General features: G+C 35.8%; 1 protein-coding gene across 1 annotated transcript in view; it reads right to left on the bottom strand.

The window, feature by feature from the left end:
- Nucleotides 1-18,633, bottom strand: part of LOC136825821 (tachykinin-like peptides receptor 86C) — a 229,338-nt gene extending 210,705 nt beyond the window's left edge. The window contains exon 1 of the mRNA XM_067082777.1: nucleotides 17,591-18,633. Coding sequence (XP_066938878.1) covers nucleotides 17,591-18,116 — 526 coding nt within the window. The 5' untranslated portion in view covers nucleotides 18,117-18,633. The remainder of the gene's footprint in view (nucleotides 1-17,590) is intronic.
- Nucleotides 18,634-20,842: the final 2,209 nt, after the last annotated feature.

Raw genomic sequence — 20,842 nt, 5'->3', positions numbered from 1 at the left:
TAGCATCATGAGAATAAATACCATCCTGGAATACTACCTGCTGGCAATCCTGAATGATACCAGCAGGTAGTATCCCGGGAAGGTATCATGCAGGATACCAGGAGGTAGTATCCTGTGATGGTATCACACAGGATACCAGCAGGTAGTATCCTTGGAAGGAATTTATTCTCAAAAAAGTCCATGAAGATTTTGTTTACTCGAGAGGACGGGGATTGCCCATTCCTAAAATAAATTTTTGTTCATAAGCTTTGCCGTTGTAAATAAACTTGCACCATTTAACGCAGAGTTTTATAAGTTTAATCACAGAGACAATGTCCACAGTAAAAGTATGGTTATCAAGGTCTTCCTGAGAAAACTCGACCAATTCATCCACTGGTACTGCGGCAAACGAATATTCGACATCAAAGTCTAGAATTCTAATGTAGATCAAACCTCCTTCATCTACACACAAAAAAATCTTTAGAATTTTCCAAGGAAATTCAGATATGCTTCCGACAACTGGGCACATTTCACGTACCCACCACCTTGATAATTTAACATTGCATGATCCTACCGAGATCATAACAGGTCTGGCAGGTTCCAGTGGATGAACTGCTGGAGCCACTGGAGGAAGAATTTGATATTTTATTATGAACGCTCCTTCGGTGACGAATCTTTTAAAATTGTAAGAGGATGTAAGTTCATTTTATGGAATTGGAATTTAGGTCAGATTACTTGTGAAACAAAGGTGTAACAGGAGGAAAACCTCACAGCTGCACTATGAAAAATTATTAGGAGAGGGTTGGAAATAAGATAGAAGAAAGATAATATGAACAGAGGTACAGTAAAACGGGTGCAGCAAGGGAGGCTGCAAAGAACCTTAAGTAATGCTAACAGTGTAGGGCTTGAGGTGCACTGATGGCGCTACCCCCTTAAGGGGCCATTTTATGAGTTAAAATTTGGCATGACAATGGACACTCCACTATTTCCTCCATTATGCAACATCTACTGACTTTTCTGAATAAGCATCTGTCCATATAGCGAATGTGGTTGCGGCTTAATTATACGTGGAAACATAGAAAGAAAACTCATGAAATGCCTAAAATATTATTGCACTCTGCAATAAAACGGATGAATCTACATTTCGCAATTAATTTCTGAACTGAAACCAAAACAGGAATTTTGTCTGGTTCCTCCAAAGTATGATTAACCAGGACATATCGCCTCTGGACTCATAACTTATTTTGTCGTTAAGGTTTCTTTCTAAATACATCCAACTTCTGTCAGTCTCACTAGTGCAAAACAGCGTTCGTCAGTATGAATTACATCCATTGCTTTCAATAAATTTCTCATATACATTTACTAGAAACGTCTTTAGATACATGTATTTACCTCAATGATGCGTATAATACAACATATTTCAATTGTTTTCAAGAGTACTCGACTTTTAATGCTAAATTCAATGACTAATTTTCAAGAAAATAGTTTAAGACATTTTAAAAATCTTAAAACATCATTGATTAATTTTTAAAAAAATCGAAAGAATTAATACTGACGAATAAAAAAATAACAAATAAATATGAAGGCTGAATTTTGGATAAAAACAAAACGAGCAAACACCTGCATGCGGGATTAATATTGGTTGAGCAACGGCATTACGTGACGGGATCAATGGCAGTCACACGCACATTCTCCCTAAACTGAACTGGGCGGCTCGATACCCGACAGCAAGGCTGAGGAAGCAGTGACACAACAGGATATCTCAAGGGAAATAAATCATCAGCTACATACGTCTTTGCTTGTTTGGGTTTCGTGATGCAGATTTTCATTTGTTCGGTTTCTATCGTTCACGTTTGCCCGCTTCGACATCGTGACATCGAACAGTGATTTTTTACGTCATGGGTAATTACAGTGACTTTCTTGGCCCTCTGGTTCTATCGTCGGAAACCACATCACAACTTCTTATTATTCTTCAGAAAAGCATCATCTTCAAGTTACTTTCTTGTTCATGGACTGTGATTGTCGCTGATTTAATCTGATCTATGAAACTGAGGCTTTCAAGCCAAGCGCTGGGGCACTTTCGGCCATTAAGCCCTTAAGGCATTGAAAGAAGAGAGCTGTAGATATATATATATATATATATATATATATATATATATATATATATATATATATATATATATATATATATATATATATATATTAACTTTATCACTTACACAATTGTTCTGTGCATTATTGCAATTAACAGGACCTTACTGAAACTGGATGGTATCTAGCGGAGTTATTTATTCAAAAAATTAGCAAGCTTTCCAGAACTAACAGTCCTCATTGTCAGGTATCCGTGGAATGACCGGGCACATAGTCCAGCTGTATTTATATCTGTGTGGAGGAAGTGGAATAAAGTCCTTGTTCCTGCTGTTATCCTTCTTCCCCTGCGTGACCCCAACCCCGTGGCCTTGGCCTCTCTCTGCCAGCTGCTCCTTCCAGGTGGTTCCTTGTGTTTATACTTTTCTTTTCTATTATTGTAGAGTATATGATTCTTCTAGATAGGCTGTCTTCAAATCCGTTTCCAGTATTGCCTGCCATTACATTGTTAGAGCATGTAATGAAGGCATTCTCTACAATTAGTCTGGCCGTTTTGTTTGTGTTCCTGTACCAAAAATTCATATTTTCCCAATCTATTTTATGGTCTTTTTCCCAACAGTGCTTGGCGACTGCCGACGTCTGATTATAGTACTTTATAATTTCTTCATATTTCTTGCACTTGGATCTTAAGCCTTTGTAATGACAAGCGTATCCAAAAAAAGCGTGAAGAATTCGAGAAGTTAAGAGGGCATTGTGGCTATTACAATTACGTATGTGTTTCTTGCTTTGTTCTTGGCAAGATTTGCCGCTTTCGCCGAAGTAACGCTCATCACGGCCAAGACACACTGCCATATATACCCTCCTCTTACCTCTTCCCCCTCTACAGACTTTTTGTTTCTTACTGTTTTATTCCTAATGGTGTTTTTGTAACTGCCTATCAGTTTGAAATTATCTAGCTTCCTGTTGATGGGTGTATCGTGTTGTTGTCTGGAACTATAATTAATTTCTCCCCTTTAAAACGTTCCTTTTCTATCCCTTCACTCTCACCAAAATAGTTTTTTATTGCCTTAATGTGTGCCCACTCCCGCCAGTACTTAGGGTATCCTAAGCTCCTAAAATTCTCCCTCCGGTTTTCCAGGTAATTCATCTATAAGGTTCATGTTATGTTCTAGATGCCCTTTAGATACTAAACCCACCCATTTTTCCATTATGTTGGAAAGAAATTTCTCCAGCCTCCTCTGCAGTGATCTTGTCGATGCCACGGTCGGTCTGAGCGGGCGCCCTTCCACTTGTATCTTTGGACTACCAGAAATATATGGGATCTCTGGGCTTTCCCCTGATTTTTCTCTGTGTTCTAATTCTTTCCAACATGATGGGAAAATGGATGGGTTTAGTATCTAAAGGGCATCTAAAACATAACATGAACCTTATAGATAAATTATCTAAATTTAATGTAAAAGATTGTAAATCTGCAAGTTTAGATGCAACTTTCCCTGTTTACCAACGTGCCAGTCAAGAAGACGATGGAGGTAACATAAAAGAACATGGAGGAAGGAGTTTACACAAGTGACTTAAATCATGATGTTTTGATAAAACTGTTGTCAGTGGCGAACAGCATCACTGTGTTTAAATGGGGCAAAAACAATTACATCCCAAAAAATGGCGTGGCTATGGGTTCGAGTCTTTCACCGATTTCGGCTAACATTTTTATGGATTGGTTTGAAACGGAAGAGGTGGGTAAATTAAATAAAGGGAACTTACACATCATCAAATGGGTAAGATACATGGATGACATCTTCATTTTTTATAAGGGAGAAAGGGAATAATTACACTGGTTCCTAGAAAACATAAATAAATTAAATGAACAAATCAAGTTCACAACAGAAGAAGAGAAGGAGGGAGAAATCCTTTTCTTGGACCTATTGGAAAAGAGCAAAGGGGAAAGTTTAAAATTTTAGGTACACAGGAAGAAGACACACCAATTCATACATACATATGTTCTCCATTCATAAGAAAGAAATTAAAATGGGAGCAATGACAGGGTTGACCATCAGGGCTTATAGGATTTGCAGTCCCGAATCCTTGGATGAAGAGCTGGAATACCTGAGGGAGTTTTAGGAGACCACTAAGGGATTCAGAGCCAATGAAACATGGTTTTTCTGCAGTAACTTTTTACCAAAGCATCGGATAAAGGTGAAAGCTGGCAAGTGTATATTTTGTAACCCTACCTAATTTTTGCAAATATTATTTAGTACGTAAGTTCAGTAGTTTTGATATATTTTATAGAGTGAAATGAAGTCGCCGATGCCGGAACCAAGAAAATCACAGACAAGGATCCTAAAACAATTCGTTACGTAAACGTAGTAGGACGTCATGAGGCTCCGCCCATCCACCAGGTAGGCGGTGAATAGATATGCTTACAGACCAGGCTTCAACAAATTCGATAATGGGCAGCAGGATATGGAATTGTCCCCGTGGTTGCAAGACTGCATTTGTGCTACAGCTTGCCACTTTGTATACAAGGAGAAGACCCGTGGCAAGATTTACTATAACGTGAATAGATAATTATTTCTTTAGTGGGTAATAGTTACTTGGCCACCCCAGAAGTGTGGGCAGGAGCTGTTGTTAAACAATCCCGACCCCTTCCTCGAGAGTGACGATGAAGACATGTTGTAAATAGATTATGTCTAGTGTTAGATGTTTTATTTGTATATCTAAAACATATTTATGAAAACACAATGATTATAACAATATGTTCCTCACTCAGACTGATTCCAATATATTTCCTTTCCATGCATATCAACATAAATCGTGTTACATTTGTTTGATACTAAGTAGGTAAATAATAGCTTGCCCTCAAAATCTTGATTCGTACCATTACCTTTTATTTGCAGCGAGTAGGCTATACGACCGCTGTTTAGGGTGCTGTATGATATAAATAAAAAAAAAGAAACAAACAAAGAAAAATAGTAATGGGTTACATTAACTGAAATAAAACAGTGGCGTTGACCTTTACACCTCTAACAATTGAGGGAAATGAGGTATCACTGCTTTTCATTTGAATTCTGCTTCTAGTGACCGCTCCTGACTTGCTGCAAATAGAAGGCTAAAGTGTCGAAACCTGAGGTAAAACAAAACGGATGGTCTTTTTGTATTCCCGCCCTGAATAGACGTAGATCTAACAAATGAACTATAGACTGGTTCATTATGTGGATGATTTTCGTACATTGAATTATTTGTAAAGTAGAAACAATACGAATATCAAGAAAATGGAAGAATTCCAAGCTAACAACTTAGTCTCAACAACTGCTGTGGAAGTTGCGATGAAACCTCCACAAAATATGATAATAACAATAATAATAATAAAATTATTGAGAATACTCGCCATCATTGATATCGCTGAAACCTAGGATGGGTACTAATATTTATTAGTGAATATGTCATCAGCAAGTGGGCAGAGCCACCGTGAAGAGACGGTTTCCCCATATGTAAACTCTCTTCACTGTGGGTGGAGCCTCATGACGTCATAGGTTAAAGTCATTATTGTGTTCAAAACCCTTACCTGTGATTTTGATGGCTCTGGCATAGGAAACACACTTTTAATCTGATAAGTACCAGAACTATTGACCTTAAGTACTAAGTAATACTTGAAAAAATTAGGTAGGGTTACAAAATATACACTTGCCAACTTTCACCTTTATCTGATGCTTTGATAAAAAAGGTACTGCCGAAAAACCCTGTTTCATCGTCTCTGAATCCCTTAGTAGGATACTCTAAGTACTGGTAGGAGCGGGCACACATTAAGGTAAGAAAAAACTATTTTGGTGAGAGTGAAGGGATAGAAAAGGAACATTTTAAAGGGAAGAAAATAATTATAGTCCCAGACAACAACACGATACACCCATCAACAGGAAGCTAGATAATTTCAAACTGATAGGCAGTTACAAAACACCATTAGGAATAAAACAGTAAGAAACAAAAAGTCTGTAGAGGGGGAAGAGGTAAGAGGAGGGTATATATGGCAGTGTGTCTTGGCCGTGATGAGCGTTACTTCGGCGAAAGCGGCAAATCTTGCCAAGAACAAAGCAAGAAACACATACGTAATTGTAATAGCCACAATGCCCTCTTAACTTCTCGAATTCTTCACGCTTTTTTTGGATACGCTTGTCATTACAAAGGCTTAAGATCCAAGTGCAAGAAATATGAAGAAATTATAAAGTACTATAATCAGATGTCGGCAGTCGCCAAGCACTGTTGGGAAAAAGACCATAAAATAGATTGGGAAAATATGAATTTTTTGTACAGGAACACAAAAAAAATGATCAGACTAACTGTGGAGAATGCCTTCATTACATGCACTAACAATGTAATGGCAGGCAATACTGGAAACGGATTTGAGGGCAGCCTATCTGGAAAAATCATATACTCTACAATAATAGACAAGAAAAGTATAAACACAAGGAACCACCTGGAAGGAGCAGCTGGCAGAGAGAGGCCAAGGCCACAGGGGTGGGGTCACACAGGAGAAGAAGGATAATAACAGGAACAAGGACTTTATTCCACTTCCTCCACACAGATATAAATACAGCTGGACTACGTGTCCGGTCATTCCATGGATAGGCTACTTGACAATGAGGACTGTGAGGACTGTTAGTTCTGGAAAGCTTGTAATTTTTTTGAGTTAATAACTCTGCAAGATGCCATCCAGTTTCAATGAGGTCCTGTTAGTATATACACACACACACATATATATATATATAAATATTGTCAAGGATTTACATTCCTCCCTCCTATTTAGCTGTTATCTAGCTAACTTCTAGGGAAAAATATCATTTCAGTTAGCTTATAGCTGGCGCCAATATGGCGGAACTCAGTTGTTTTTAACTTATATGGAGAGAGAACGCATGCCTCCATGGCCTACAGGAAATGCCCAGGCAGGGTAGACAATGGGTCTCCCTCTTTCAACCCCCCTGCTACCAGAACACACCTAGATTTCCCTCCCTTTGGGGTCATGTTTTCAAAGTAGGCTTAGGGAGGAAATAGACGTTAGGGCGTAAACCACTTGGGGGGGAGCTAGCACCTTAAACCTTAGGCTCATTATCTTTAAGACTGCTATTCCTTTGACCTGTTTACTGGCAAAGAATTCGCTTTCAGGTTTGGGGCCTATGGTTCTGACGCCCGCTCGAAGCAGCAAGCCAGCAGACCCCTTCCAGCGACTGTCCTTATCGTATGTCTGTCTTCGGTGGCGGCCAAATTTCACGATCGTACGCCCGAGACGTGGTATTTCGGAGCTCAAATATTCGTCTGAAATAGGTAAGCCGAGATTGAATTTGGCGCCAGTCACCCCTGTCTCTCTCCACTAAATTCCTTCCATTTCTTTCATTTATCTTCAAGTTTAATCCCTTCCTTTTCCCAAGCTTCCCCCTTTGTGTGACGGCGAGCACGTGTTCCTTGTTTCAAAAGCCCAATCGAATACGATTCCAAGACTGTGATGACGTGATTTTCTCATAATTATCTTCTGGGCTACGTCATGTTTAGTATTTAAGAACATGTATTGGGTGATATTTTATAGGCAGATTCCATTTCTCTTAGTTTGAGCAGGGCTACCGCAGAACATCTCTTTCAGGGAAGACACGCGGACTGATCGCAATCCATGCTCCAATATCTCGTCTGCCACCAAAATCCTGAAAATTCCTGGTCGCAGTCATTACCAAATTCCGTTGTGGCCCGAATGTTCACATGAATTATCCTCTCATCCTGGAGTTCCATCATTTGCCTTATCTGAGACCATTTCGTGTAAACAGAGCAAGACTAAATGTTATTATTCTCATTGGACTGATTGTAGTGTACATTGGCCCCAATTTTAATCAACTTGCATGTTGCCAATCATTGCAGTACTATTCCATGTGTCCTACTTATGAATTTGTCCCTTAGTTAGCATGCTGTTTGTGGTCTCATTGTTTATTTGCTAAGTCTCTGTAAATAAATCCCTGTAAATTTGTAAAAGAATTCTAATTCCCATATGGCGACCTTCCTCATTCAATAGTAAATCCAGGAAAATCTAAGGTAAGTTCTCAAATAACTTTTCCTTTTGCTCATAAGCTGGACTTTCCTGGTTTCGTGGCAGCATCATTATAATTTTGTTTCAATTTCTCACCAGCCAAGAGTCCAGTTTATGACAATATATATATATATATATATATATATATATATATATATATATATATATATATATATATATATATATCTATATATATATACATATATATATATATATATATATATATATATATATATATATATATATATATATATATATATGTATATATATATATATATATATATATATATATATATATATATATATATATATATATATATGTATGTATATATATATATATATATATATATATATATATATATATATATATATATATATATATATATATATATATATATATATATATATGTATGTATGAAATCTACTGGTCACTTTTACAGACACGTATGTAATTCTAATAGCCACAGTTCCCTCTTATCTTCTTGAATTCTTCGCGCTTTTTTTTTTTTTTTGGATATGCTTGTAACTACGAAGCCGTAACATCCAAAGGCAAGAAATTGAAGAGACTTGTGATTGCCGGTCGCGGGACACGAACCCGCGTCACCATAACCACAAGGAGGTCACGTTGTCGGCGACCGGCAATCACATGTCTCTTCAATTTCTTGCCTTTGGATGTTACGGCTTCGTAGTTACAAGCATATCCCCCAAAAAAAACGCAAAGAATTCGAGAAGTTAAGAGGGCATTATGGCTATTAGAATTACATATATATATATATATATATATATATATATATATATATATATATACATATATATATATATATATATATATATATATATATATATATATATATATATATATATATATATATATATATATATATATATATATATATATATATATATAGATATGTGTGCGTGTAATTGCAATTGCCACAATGCCCTCCTAACTTATCGAATTCTTCGTGCAATAGACTTTTATCCTTCTCCTGGTCAGGTTGGCAACGTGACCTAGTTGTGATTATGGAACCCAGGTTCGTTTCCCACTACCAGACTTCATAATTTCTTCATATTTCTTGCACTTGGATCTTAAGCGTATCCAAAAAAAGCGTGAAGAATTCGAGAAGTTAAGAGGGCATTGTGGATATTACAATTACGTATGTATGTATGTATGTATGTATGTATGTATGTATGTATGTATGTATATATGTATATATATATATATATATATATATATATATATATATATATATATATATATATATATATATATATATATATATATATATATATATATATATGTATGTATGTATAGAAAGTGTCTGTATTTGCTATATTATATCTGGTAAGCATTACCCCTGTTTATAAAAGGTCAAAGATTACACGACTGATTGTATTACTAGAGCAAAACATGTTTCTTATCGTCCTCAACTTACTTTTCTCTAAGAGCACTCCGACTAATGAAATCTTGAAGACACCTTTATAGTTATGGCAAGGCAGATAAATCCGACAATTTTCTCTCGACAAGAAAAGATTGACTCAGTTTCATTTTGCCCCAAGACTGATCAGACAACGAGCGAAGGAAGCGCAAATGTGCCAGAGACGACGCAGAACAGGCGCCTCGACAGACAACCGGGCGATCTTCCACCTTGCATAACACTGCTTTATGGTTTGTCTTCTACCAAGTTTGACTGAAATCTCTTCATATGCGGAAGGGGAGATGCAGTGGCGAGATGAGTGTGTGACAGACACGCCGACAGACAGACACACGGTCATTTGGGCAGATAGACTGACGATCTCCCTTTATGCTCAATTATCAAGCGCGATGATCTACTCTGTGCCAAGAGTGACTGACATCCCTAAAACTGTGTCGTTGCAATGACAAGGCCAGTGTAACAGGCAGACGGAAGGAATGCTGTCATACACACTTATGCATGATGGTCTACACTTTTTACCAAGTTTGAAAAAAATCCCTTTATCCGAGTTGGGAGTCCGATAACAAGGTAAGAATGACAGACAGGCAGTGTAGGAGTTGCTATAAGCAGGTTAGTGTTACAGACGCGCTGACAGACAGACAGACATACGGATGGACTTTCAGACCGGCGATACGTGGACGGAGGAGAAAACCAATGGAAAACTAATCCTCCCGACTCAAAATTCCATACAAAATTCCATTAGGTATTCTATTTGCATTATAATTTTCATTTATGCTTTTGACGAAATGTGTTCCAGTAAGATCTTTCTTCAACGAACAGACTGAATATGGCGCAATCAACCCTCATGTTTTCTCGCACTACCTTACCATGATTCCATTGATTTGCTCTATATACTTAATGCACGTGAATATCGGTATATCTGCTGCAAATGACATTTATAAGCCAGCCTCCATTCATAAGGCGGAAATAATAAGAAACGAGCTTGGTGGCGCGCCCTACAAACTGTAATCCCACGCTGCTGTTTCACCTGCTTTTACGATCTCCTACCTACCCTCCCCCCACCGGGGGCGGACAAACAGGTTTGGGGGATGAGGGTGGATGTCTCCCCTACACCCCCGTTCCCCTACCTACCATGCCCCCACCTGGGACGGACAAACTGGTTTGCAGGGGGGGAGAGGGGCTCTTTCATGTCTCCCCTACTGTCACCTGGAGGAGGACAAGCAAGATCCACCTGATTTTATTATTACAGAGATAAAACAAAAGAATTAGTGAATGGACGCAGTTTATCCCTTTACACACACCCACATATACTTATATATATATATATATATATATATATATATATATATATATATATATAGTATATATATATATATATATATATATATATATATATATATATATATATATATATATATATATTTGTGTGTGTAAGTGTGATATATATATATATATATATATATATATATATATATATATATATATATATATATATATATATATATATATATATAGTATATATATATAGATATATATATATATATATATATATATATATATATATATATTTGTGTGTGTAAGTGTGATATATATATATATATATATATATATATATATATATATATATATATATATTATATATATATATATATACATATATATATATATATATATATATATATATATATATATATATATATATATATATATATACATATATATATATATATATATATATATATATATATATATATATATATATATATATATATATATATATACATATGTATATATGTGTGTGTATAATATGTATATATATATATATATATATATATATATATATATATATATATATATATATATATATATATATATATATATATATATATATATATATACTTTCATCTCATCATATCACAAAATGTGCGAGTCACGTTTTGCCAATTAGACACACTGCAGATTTCACTCTAAAGCACAGACAAGCAGGTGACTATACTTGTTGTTACTAAAATAACGTTATTCCTTTAGAATCATAACATTTTAGAAGAAATGAAATATAACATTAAACTAGTAAAAACATGCGCTGAAGTTTCTTCAGCGCAATCGGGTTTTCTGTGCAGCGTAAAATCAAGGTCACCGAAAATAGATCTGCCTTTCGATGGTCTTGGTATAATGCTGTATGAGCCGCAGCTTATGAAACTTTAATCACGGCCCGGTGGTGGCCTGTTCTATATCATTGCCAGACGCACGATTATGGCTAACTTTAACCTTAAGAAAATAAAAACTATTGAGGCTAGAGGGCTGCAATTTGGTATGTCTGATGATTGGAGGGTGGATGATCAACTTACCAATTTGCAGCCCTCTAGCCTCAGTAGTTTTTAAGATCTCAGGGCTGACAAAAAATAGTACGGACAGATAAAGTGCAGATGGACAGGCAAAGCCGGCATAATAGCTTTATTTTACAGAAAACTGAAATAATTAGTTAGCAAAAGAATTCAGGTTACCGCGGGATGGTGGCGTAAATTTCGCATTCTTGGAGTTCACTTGTCTCTGACTTTAGATGCCTGTGTCATCAATTTCGGTTTCCAGAACATTCTGCACACTTCTGCACAGTATGATATTATTGTTCTGGTAACTAACTATGTCATCGTTTCGGTATTTGCATAGTATCAGCGTTTTCTGCACACCAATCCATTGCCTCCGACATCAGCATTTTCATAAGCATCCCTCTACAACAGTTCCAACTTACAGTAGACAAAAAATAACTTTATAACTTCACTTCAAGTATAGTTACATAAGTGTGTTTAAGAATTACCTCACATATGTAAGCACAAGGCTTTTAGAATAGAAGTTGCTAATGGAAAAAGAAATGCTTGAAGATTACAATCCCGGGTCGATGAAGCGAGCATTTTAATGATTGGTTGAATGTGAAAGAGAGACTTAAGGCAGAAATGAATGATGTGACAAGAAGGGATTCATCATCATCATCCAGGTGCCATATCCCCAAGGACGTCGGCAATCATGGCTCGCCACTCCTGTCTATTTCTGGCTCTCTGCAGCAACTGAGCTGCAGACATTCTTCCTCCAGTCACTCTCACCAATCCATCCATATACGTTTGTCTAGGTCTTCCTCTCGGCCTCCTTCCATTGATTTTACCAGTGAGAGAGAGATGTTCTAGTTCTTGTCTTCTCACTATGTGACCCACAAACCACATTTGTCTACCTCTCACTGAAGCCAAAAGTTCTCTCTCAATGCCTACTCTCTCTAATACCTGCTCATTAGTTTTCCTTTCTGTCCATGATATTTTCAGCATCCTTCTCCAAAACCACATTTCTGCAGCCTGTAACCTCTCCTCGTCTGCCTTCCTCAAGGTCCAAGTTTCACAGCCATACAACAATACAGACCAAACAAAACATTTCACAAATCTCCTCCTAAGATTCATCGATATTTTTGAGTTGGTGACTAATTTCCATCACTTGTGACAGTGCATCCTAAATAATTAAAACTATCGGTTTGTTTAACTGTTTCAGCATTAATTCTTATATCTGTTCTTGGGGGGATTTCATCTTTGGAGATAACCATAACTTCTGTTTTCTTAATATTTATTGACAGACCCCTTTCTCTGCTTGACTGGTGTAAAGTACTGACTAAAGCTTGAAGTTTATCATGAGAGTCTGTAACAAGTGCTGTATCATCAGCATATCTGATATTATTAATATTGACTCTTTCAACCTTAATTCCTTCCATATCTCTGAGATCTCTCATTATCATTTCACTATATAAATTGAAGAGATCAGGTGAAAACACACAACCCCGTCTGAAGGGATTACTGAAAGTTTAAGAATGATTTTTGGAAGTTACTGATTGGGTTGTTAGGAGGACAATTAAGAAGCTGAAGAGCAAAGGTACAAAGAGTTGACAGGGTGACAAGTGAGATGCTGTGAGACATCGGTGACAGCATGACTGAGTTGTGACCAGTTTGTGTTGGGTATATCCTGACGAGGAAAAGGCTCTCAGAGAATAAACGAAATGAATAACAGTTCGTTTGTATAATGTTCGGTATGAAAGAGGAGGAATGAACTTTAGGGACATAATATTACTCAGTACTCAGGGAAAGTGCATGGAATGATATTGAATGAGTAGGAGTGTGCATGATAGTGCGGGTTTAGACAAGATGGTTTGGTTTGAAGCAGTTTTGTGAGAAATTGAAGCTGAAGCATGAAGTCATACGTGGCATACGCAAACATAAATTGGCTTATGACAGGACCAACAGAGAGGCAATGTGGATGGTGTTGTGGATATATGATACAGAAGGTGATGAACAGTAGAGAGGAAGAAAAACTTCTTTATGATGAGAGTGGGGCATGTATTGAGAATTTGTGAGAGGGAGAGTTAATGGTTAGGTGTAAAATGGGCTGAGACAAGGCTGTATTAAGTTTCAATGGCAGTGTAACATCAGTACGGATGAAGTAAAGCGAGAAGACATTAGACGTGGGCACAAAATTATGAGATAAGAACATGGCTTATGAACGAAGTGTGGAATGAATGACATTTCCAGATGACACAGGTATATTGAAGAGAATCTACAAAGTCTAGTCAAAGAGACTGAAGCAGTAAGATAAAGTTGAGAGCCTATATATTAGATGATACTAGCAAAATAGAAAATGAGTCACAGAATAAGTGAAGCTAGGAAGGTAGCAGGCTTTATACGAAACAATCGGAACAAATAAAAGTGTCTATAGAAGTCAAAGTTGCACTTTGGAACCAATGCTCCTTTATGAAATGAAACATAAGTTATATGGAAATACACAAGCACAAATATACATATATCCACACACACACACGCGTGCATATATATATATATATATATATATATATATATATATATATATATATATATATATATATATATGAAGGTAAAATCCACGAAGGAAGGGAAACACTGGAGTGCCGCGAGGCCTTTCGACTGTCTGTCGTCCTTTACTTAGCAGACAGTCGAAAGGCCTCGCAGCACTCCAGTGTTTCCCTTTCTTGCGGGATTTTACCTTTAATTATATATTCAACACGTTCCATATTTTCGTGATTCAGTTATACACACACACAGGCACATGCACTTGCACACACACATATATATATGTATATATATATTTATATATATATATATATATATATATATATATATATATATATATATATGTATGTATATATATATATATATATATATATATATATATATATATATATATATATATATATATATATATATATATATATATATATATATATATATATATATATATATGTATATATGTTTATATATATATTATATATATATACATATATATATATATATATATATATATATATATATATATATATATATATATGTGTGTGTGTGTATATATATATATATATATATATATATATATATATATATATATATATAATGTGGGAAAATTAAATTAAATGCCAGCAATGCTACAGAACCTGCCAGATGGAGCGATGGTTGGTAGTATGGATGGTGAAAAAATGGAAGTGGCTGACTCACTGAACCTTTAAGAATTTTTGTCAAGGACCATGGTAGGATGAAAAGTATGTCACATATGTGAGGCAAGGATAATAGGCGGGTGTTTTCCAATATACAGTATATGTATATGTATATGTATATATACATACATATATATATATATATATATATATATATATATATATATATAAGCGAACCTCTACAGGATTTGCTTATACGCTGAAGTCACGTGGATCCACTGTGATTTTTAATATATATATATATATATATATATATATATATATATATATATATATATATATATATATATATATATATATATATATATATATATATATATATATATATATGTATATATATATATATATATATATATATATATATATATATATATATATATATATATATATTATATACACACACATACATATATATATATATATATATATATATATATATATATATATATATATATATACACACACACAGTTAGGCACCATTTGCGTATGATTTTTGTAACCTTCAATATCTGTATATTAATATTATGAATTTTCCAGAAAGGTTGACAAGCGAAATAATGCTCCCTCATTCATGTGTTAGAAATGCAGACATTAAGCCTCCTTGAAAGGTGTAAAAGACTTATAAGTAAAATGTAAGATGCTTGTCTCAAAATTATTAAAGCTGCACAATGAATCAGCTTCCCTTTAATGAACTCGATTTTACGTCATGGAATATATTCTCTGAATTCAGTACAAATATTTATTTCTGTTAATGAAAAACCAAGTAACGACTGACTGGAAAATAAACTATCAGTGAAAAAGTTATTGAGAAAGTGGTAACAAAATGACCACCTTCATTTTTTCACAGTTATAAATATGCGTGTCTGCCTTTAAGTGAGAGAGAGAGAGAGAGAGAGAGAGAGAGAGAGAGAGAGAGAGAGAGAGAGAGAGAGATTTTCTCGGTAAATGTTTGTAAAGCAATCCCCTCGTTTCATCAGAATAGCTTTTAAGTCAAGTCTCAAAATGCCACAGCCTGAAAGGCCAAGGTTGCAGTTAAACGAAATGGTTCATGATAATGAAACAGATTAAAGCAAAGGCTTAAGTTCTTTAACAAGAAAAGAAATGAAGGAGGAACAGTGATTACACCAACGGATATTATCTTAGAAACTGTGATTATATATACCTGTTTATTTGACATATTAGAAGCAAACCCCATAGCAAGAATATCTGCGTTGCAATTCCTCATCATTTCCAAACTTGGAGATATTGCTTACTTGAAACCCTTCTACATAAACTGACATCACAGAGAATTAATGTCTGTAATCCACATTTAAAAACGTTTATTGAATTAAAATAAGACTCAAGATGACTTAGCAATATCTTACTAAACCATATTTCCAGAATGACAGGTGCAATTTTACACTACCGTCATTACATTTATGAAATAAGATTCAAGACTTATTTCTGTTTGCTGAAATGTATATTACATTCTCTTATTAATGCATCATGATAACAAAAACTAAACATTTGCAGTTTTATATGAAAATAAACGTTTTCATCAAAAAGCTTTTAATTTCATGAAATGATTGCGTCATAAATAATCTTTCTGTATTATTTTTATTGCTTAGAAAACAGTGAAATTCCTTTATGCATCAATGGAATATTTTAACAAATAATTTTTAGAGAATGTAAAATGCAAACTGGAGTTAAATTTAAACTGAAGTCTTTATCTAAAATTTAACTGGCATGTTTTCGAAAAGGAAAACTTAAGGGTATAGCAACGGACAAAACACACACACACACACACACACACACACACATATATATATATATATATATATATATATATATATATATATATATATATATATATATATATATATATATATATATATATATATATATATATATATATATATATACAGTGTGAGTGTGCGTGTGTGTATGTGTGCTTAGTTTTACATGCGCACTTACAAATAACATACACACAAACAAGAGAGAGAGAGAGAGAGAGAGAACTTATTATCTTAAGTAACTATTGAAATTCAAACTTGAGCAATCGACTTTATATATTGCACCCAGAGTCTGTGCTCTTTAACAGACGTATCAAAGACAACATGGACGCGGGCAAAGATTTCTAAAGCACCACAAGCCCTAATTCGTAGCCCATCCGGTTTGTGCGTATATAATGCTGTCTACTATCGAATATGTCCTGGCAGCAATTTTTTCGGATTATTTGAATTTCGTTAAGCTGCCATTCAAACTTCCATGGCGAATAGTCCCTTTAATACTAGCTTTTGTTTTTACTAAAAGTATTTACGAACAATTCCCAGCTGTCTCGGTATTTAGTTTTGTAATACTGACCTTTATGTGAAGTATGCCAAGAACGTATGTATGCATGCCTTTCCGGTATATGCGAATTATTAGGAGGGGAAAACAAACAAACTAACAAACCGTTGATTAAAATGAGGTCTAGGCCACAGGCATAGGAGCCCTTACCATATATAATCCACATGACGAGGATATTACCCCCTACCGCCATGGCCATCATGATGCCAAAGACGAGGGTCCATAGCAATTGCTGCCACCAGTCCAGAAGGTAAGGGCGTGGCGTATTGAGCACAGTGGATAACGCGAAGCATTGATGGACGATGTCCCGAATAATCTCATAGGACACGTGGGTTTCGGGGGACCCCTGAGAGGTCCAGAAGGTGAAGATATTCGAGTCATCGCCCCACGAGGAATTACTCGCGCCAGAATGGGACTCTGTCACGTTGTAGGCAGTGGGCGTCTGTGTGTCATACTGCAGGAAATGTAGCCAAAACTCATCGTTAATACTGTAATTCAAGCGGTCGGCCTCACCGACGAGACACCTGACGAAGGTAGCGTAGCTCTCAGAGTAATTAGCAACCACCGCCGAAGGGTCGTAGTTCGATGTCAGCTTTTCCTCGAGGGCCAGAAGTTCCTCTCCGTCCTCGTCCTCTTTCGTATAGTTCTCCTCAGGCAACCCATTTACGTCTTTCATCTTCTGGCATGCACTTCGTTTTCAGAACTTAAATCTAAATACTGGTGACACATTGATGAGTTTTCATTTGAAAATAGCATGGTGGCTTTACTGTTAATCATTTGCAAGTTTTGTATTCATAGTTGTCTCACGTAACTTCAAAGGAACTCTGAATGATGTAGTTTTGTATCGCATGATTACGTTTATGAACCAATGTTAATATGATGCAGTACGCGAGAACTATAACCCCAGCAAGAAACTTTTCAACGAGCAATGCTCTGCCTTATGGCTATTATTGAACATTTATTTTCCATCTTATTTAACACAAAACAGGGCAACGTTTAGATAAACATTACAAGATAAAAGTTCACATCATTTCTGTTACTTCGCGTAATAATCCTTTCCACGCTTGTGTTAAAAGATAACGGTTCAATAAACTCCGTCATCTCGAACTGCGAAGTGTAATTCCAAACTACGTGGGAAACTTAGCGCTGCGATCAGCGGCACTTCCTACCAGGGCCACAGCCTGGCGAACACTGAACGACAATTACGACACACCTCGAGTTAGAGTGCCGGAGCTCCAGCTGGTGGCTGTTGTTAGCTTACCTGTCCCGGTCTCAGCTGGCACTGAATACTGAAGTTATGGCAAAACGCATTCAATGCATAGATGCTCCGAAGTGCTTCCTTTCCTTAGCGGTAATTTTAGACTTTTAGAATATCAGTAACTTAGCGAAACCCTCGAGACAAGACTGTTATCATTTCCAGTCCGTAGCGAGTACCACTGTTTTTTTTTTTCTTTCTTTCTTTCTTTTTTTGTCGAATGACCACTGGATCATTCGAGGATAAAATAAACGATAAAAATGTAAGCCGAAGAAAGAAATCATATTCCGGTTATCATGGAAGCAACTCAGTGATACTTTAAGAATAAAATACACAGCCACGTACGACAACGAATGAGCTAATCGATTGCAGATTCTATTGATAATGAAACTAGTTTAGGCTGATGTACAGTATAAATGCATGCCACAATTATATAACAAATTACATGAATACATAGAAATAAATATAAGAATTCAAACAAAAGAAATGATGGTTAGGGTTCGGGGGTTAGGCCAGAAAAGGAAAGATCTCACGTGGCGAAACATTCCAAAATAGAGATTGCTGATAATCTTTGGAATCTGAACCGAATACCATAGTATCGTTAAAATTCCATATTGGTCTGATTTTCGTACGATGGATACTTCCTGTAATGATAGAAACTCATTCGACTATTCAAGGTTAATTCGCTCGTTTATCCTAGCACTGGATCATCTAATGAAATCTTGAATACTGGATTTAAAAGACTAAATATTTCGTGGTTGGAAGGTGGTTTTACGGGAAACGTTATGTAGCTCTTTTAGAAGGAGAATGAGGCCGTATAATGAGGAACAGGATAATAATAATTAGTTGGCCTTTACAAAAGATGATACTGTTTTAATGAGATAATGGCGTCACCTTGGCCAAGCTGAATGAAAAGAAAGTCAAAGGAAAAATAAATTATATACAAAATACACACTGGTCAAATTATAAAGACGATTATATGTAATAAAAATATGAAAATAACATTAATTTACGGTAAAATATCCCGCAAAGATCATTCTTATTAAAACAAAAAGCCCGTTTAATATTACCTTCAAACATTCTGTGGGAATGCTTTAGGAAGTAAAGTATATTCTTTTATAGTACTAGGTATCTAGCGTTGACACAATATTGCCAGATTCTTTATACAGAACATATTCAGCTGCAACCTGTATGTCAAGACTTCCAGGAGTCTAGCCACGTTTGCTAGATTTTTGGATATGCAGAAAACTGCCGGCCGCTGGCTAAATTCCTTGACTCAAAGCAGTTATCCTTCTGGACAGAAGAAGAATTGCTATGGTATCACGGAAACTCAGCTCCTGTTATAGAACGTTTCTCTAGGTATCTGTCGCATATAAAACTTAAGTGAGTGCATGTTATAGCAAAGTCCACCGTGCTTTGCAGCTAAGACCCCGCCCACTGATTACGTTACGACCATTCCTTGAAGCTGGTTGGTTGGCAGTGGTTTCGAAAAGTTGGTTAATCTGTGGTTCTTTTCATCTTCATTTATTTTGCAATGGTTGTTTTACCGAACTAAAATACGTTCTGCTGATTATCAAAAGGAAACGTTAACCCCTGAAATAAAATCATAATACGCATCTCCCTAAAAATAGTAAAAAAAACAGGAAAATATGAAGTGAGGTGTTCGCGATGTTGTAATGTTGTGTTTCGTAAATGAGGTTCACCTGAATACGGAGGTGACACATGGAATGTCTGCGTTCGAATCGGTGGACTTGAATCACTGGACAATGATACTGTCAAGCGTGTTCACCATTCTAAATTTCTCAGAGCTATGTAGACTGGTAATTCATATTGATTTCAGGAAATTTTACCACATTTTAATAGTCATAAAATCGATTTCATTGCAATCGTTTACGTATTCGGAGGGATGACAAGCAGTGACTGCACTCTATAAAACCAGGATATGCCTATGTTTGACTTAAAGTTACAGTATGATAGGCTATACGAGTCATATTGGATATAATTTGCTGGGAATTATCTTGAGGACATTATCTCCTTTCGAAATAGCATGACCATAAAAAATGACATAGACCTATAATGTCCTATGTCTTTATGGCGTTTGGATTATAGACCTATCTTATATTCAGCCGTTTTATTGTGGTTCTTGT

This window comes from Macrobrachium rosenbergii, chromosome 39 (assembly GCF_040412425.1).
Source record: "Macrobrachium rosenbergii isolate ZJJX-2024 chromosome 39, ASM4041242v1, whole genome shotgun sequence".
Classification (NCBI taxonomy): Eukaryota; Metazoa; Arthropoda; class Malacostraca; order Decapoda; family Palaemonidae; genus Macrobrachium; species Macrobrachium rosenbergii.
Note: the sequence above shows the minus strand (reverse complement) of the source record. Positions and strands in the feature narration are given on the sequence as shown.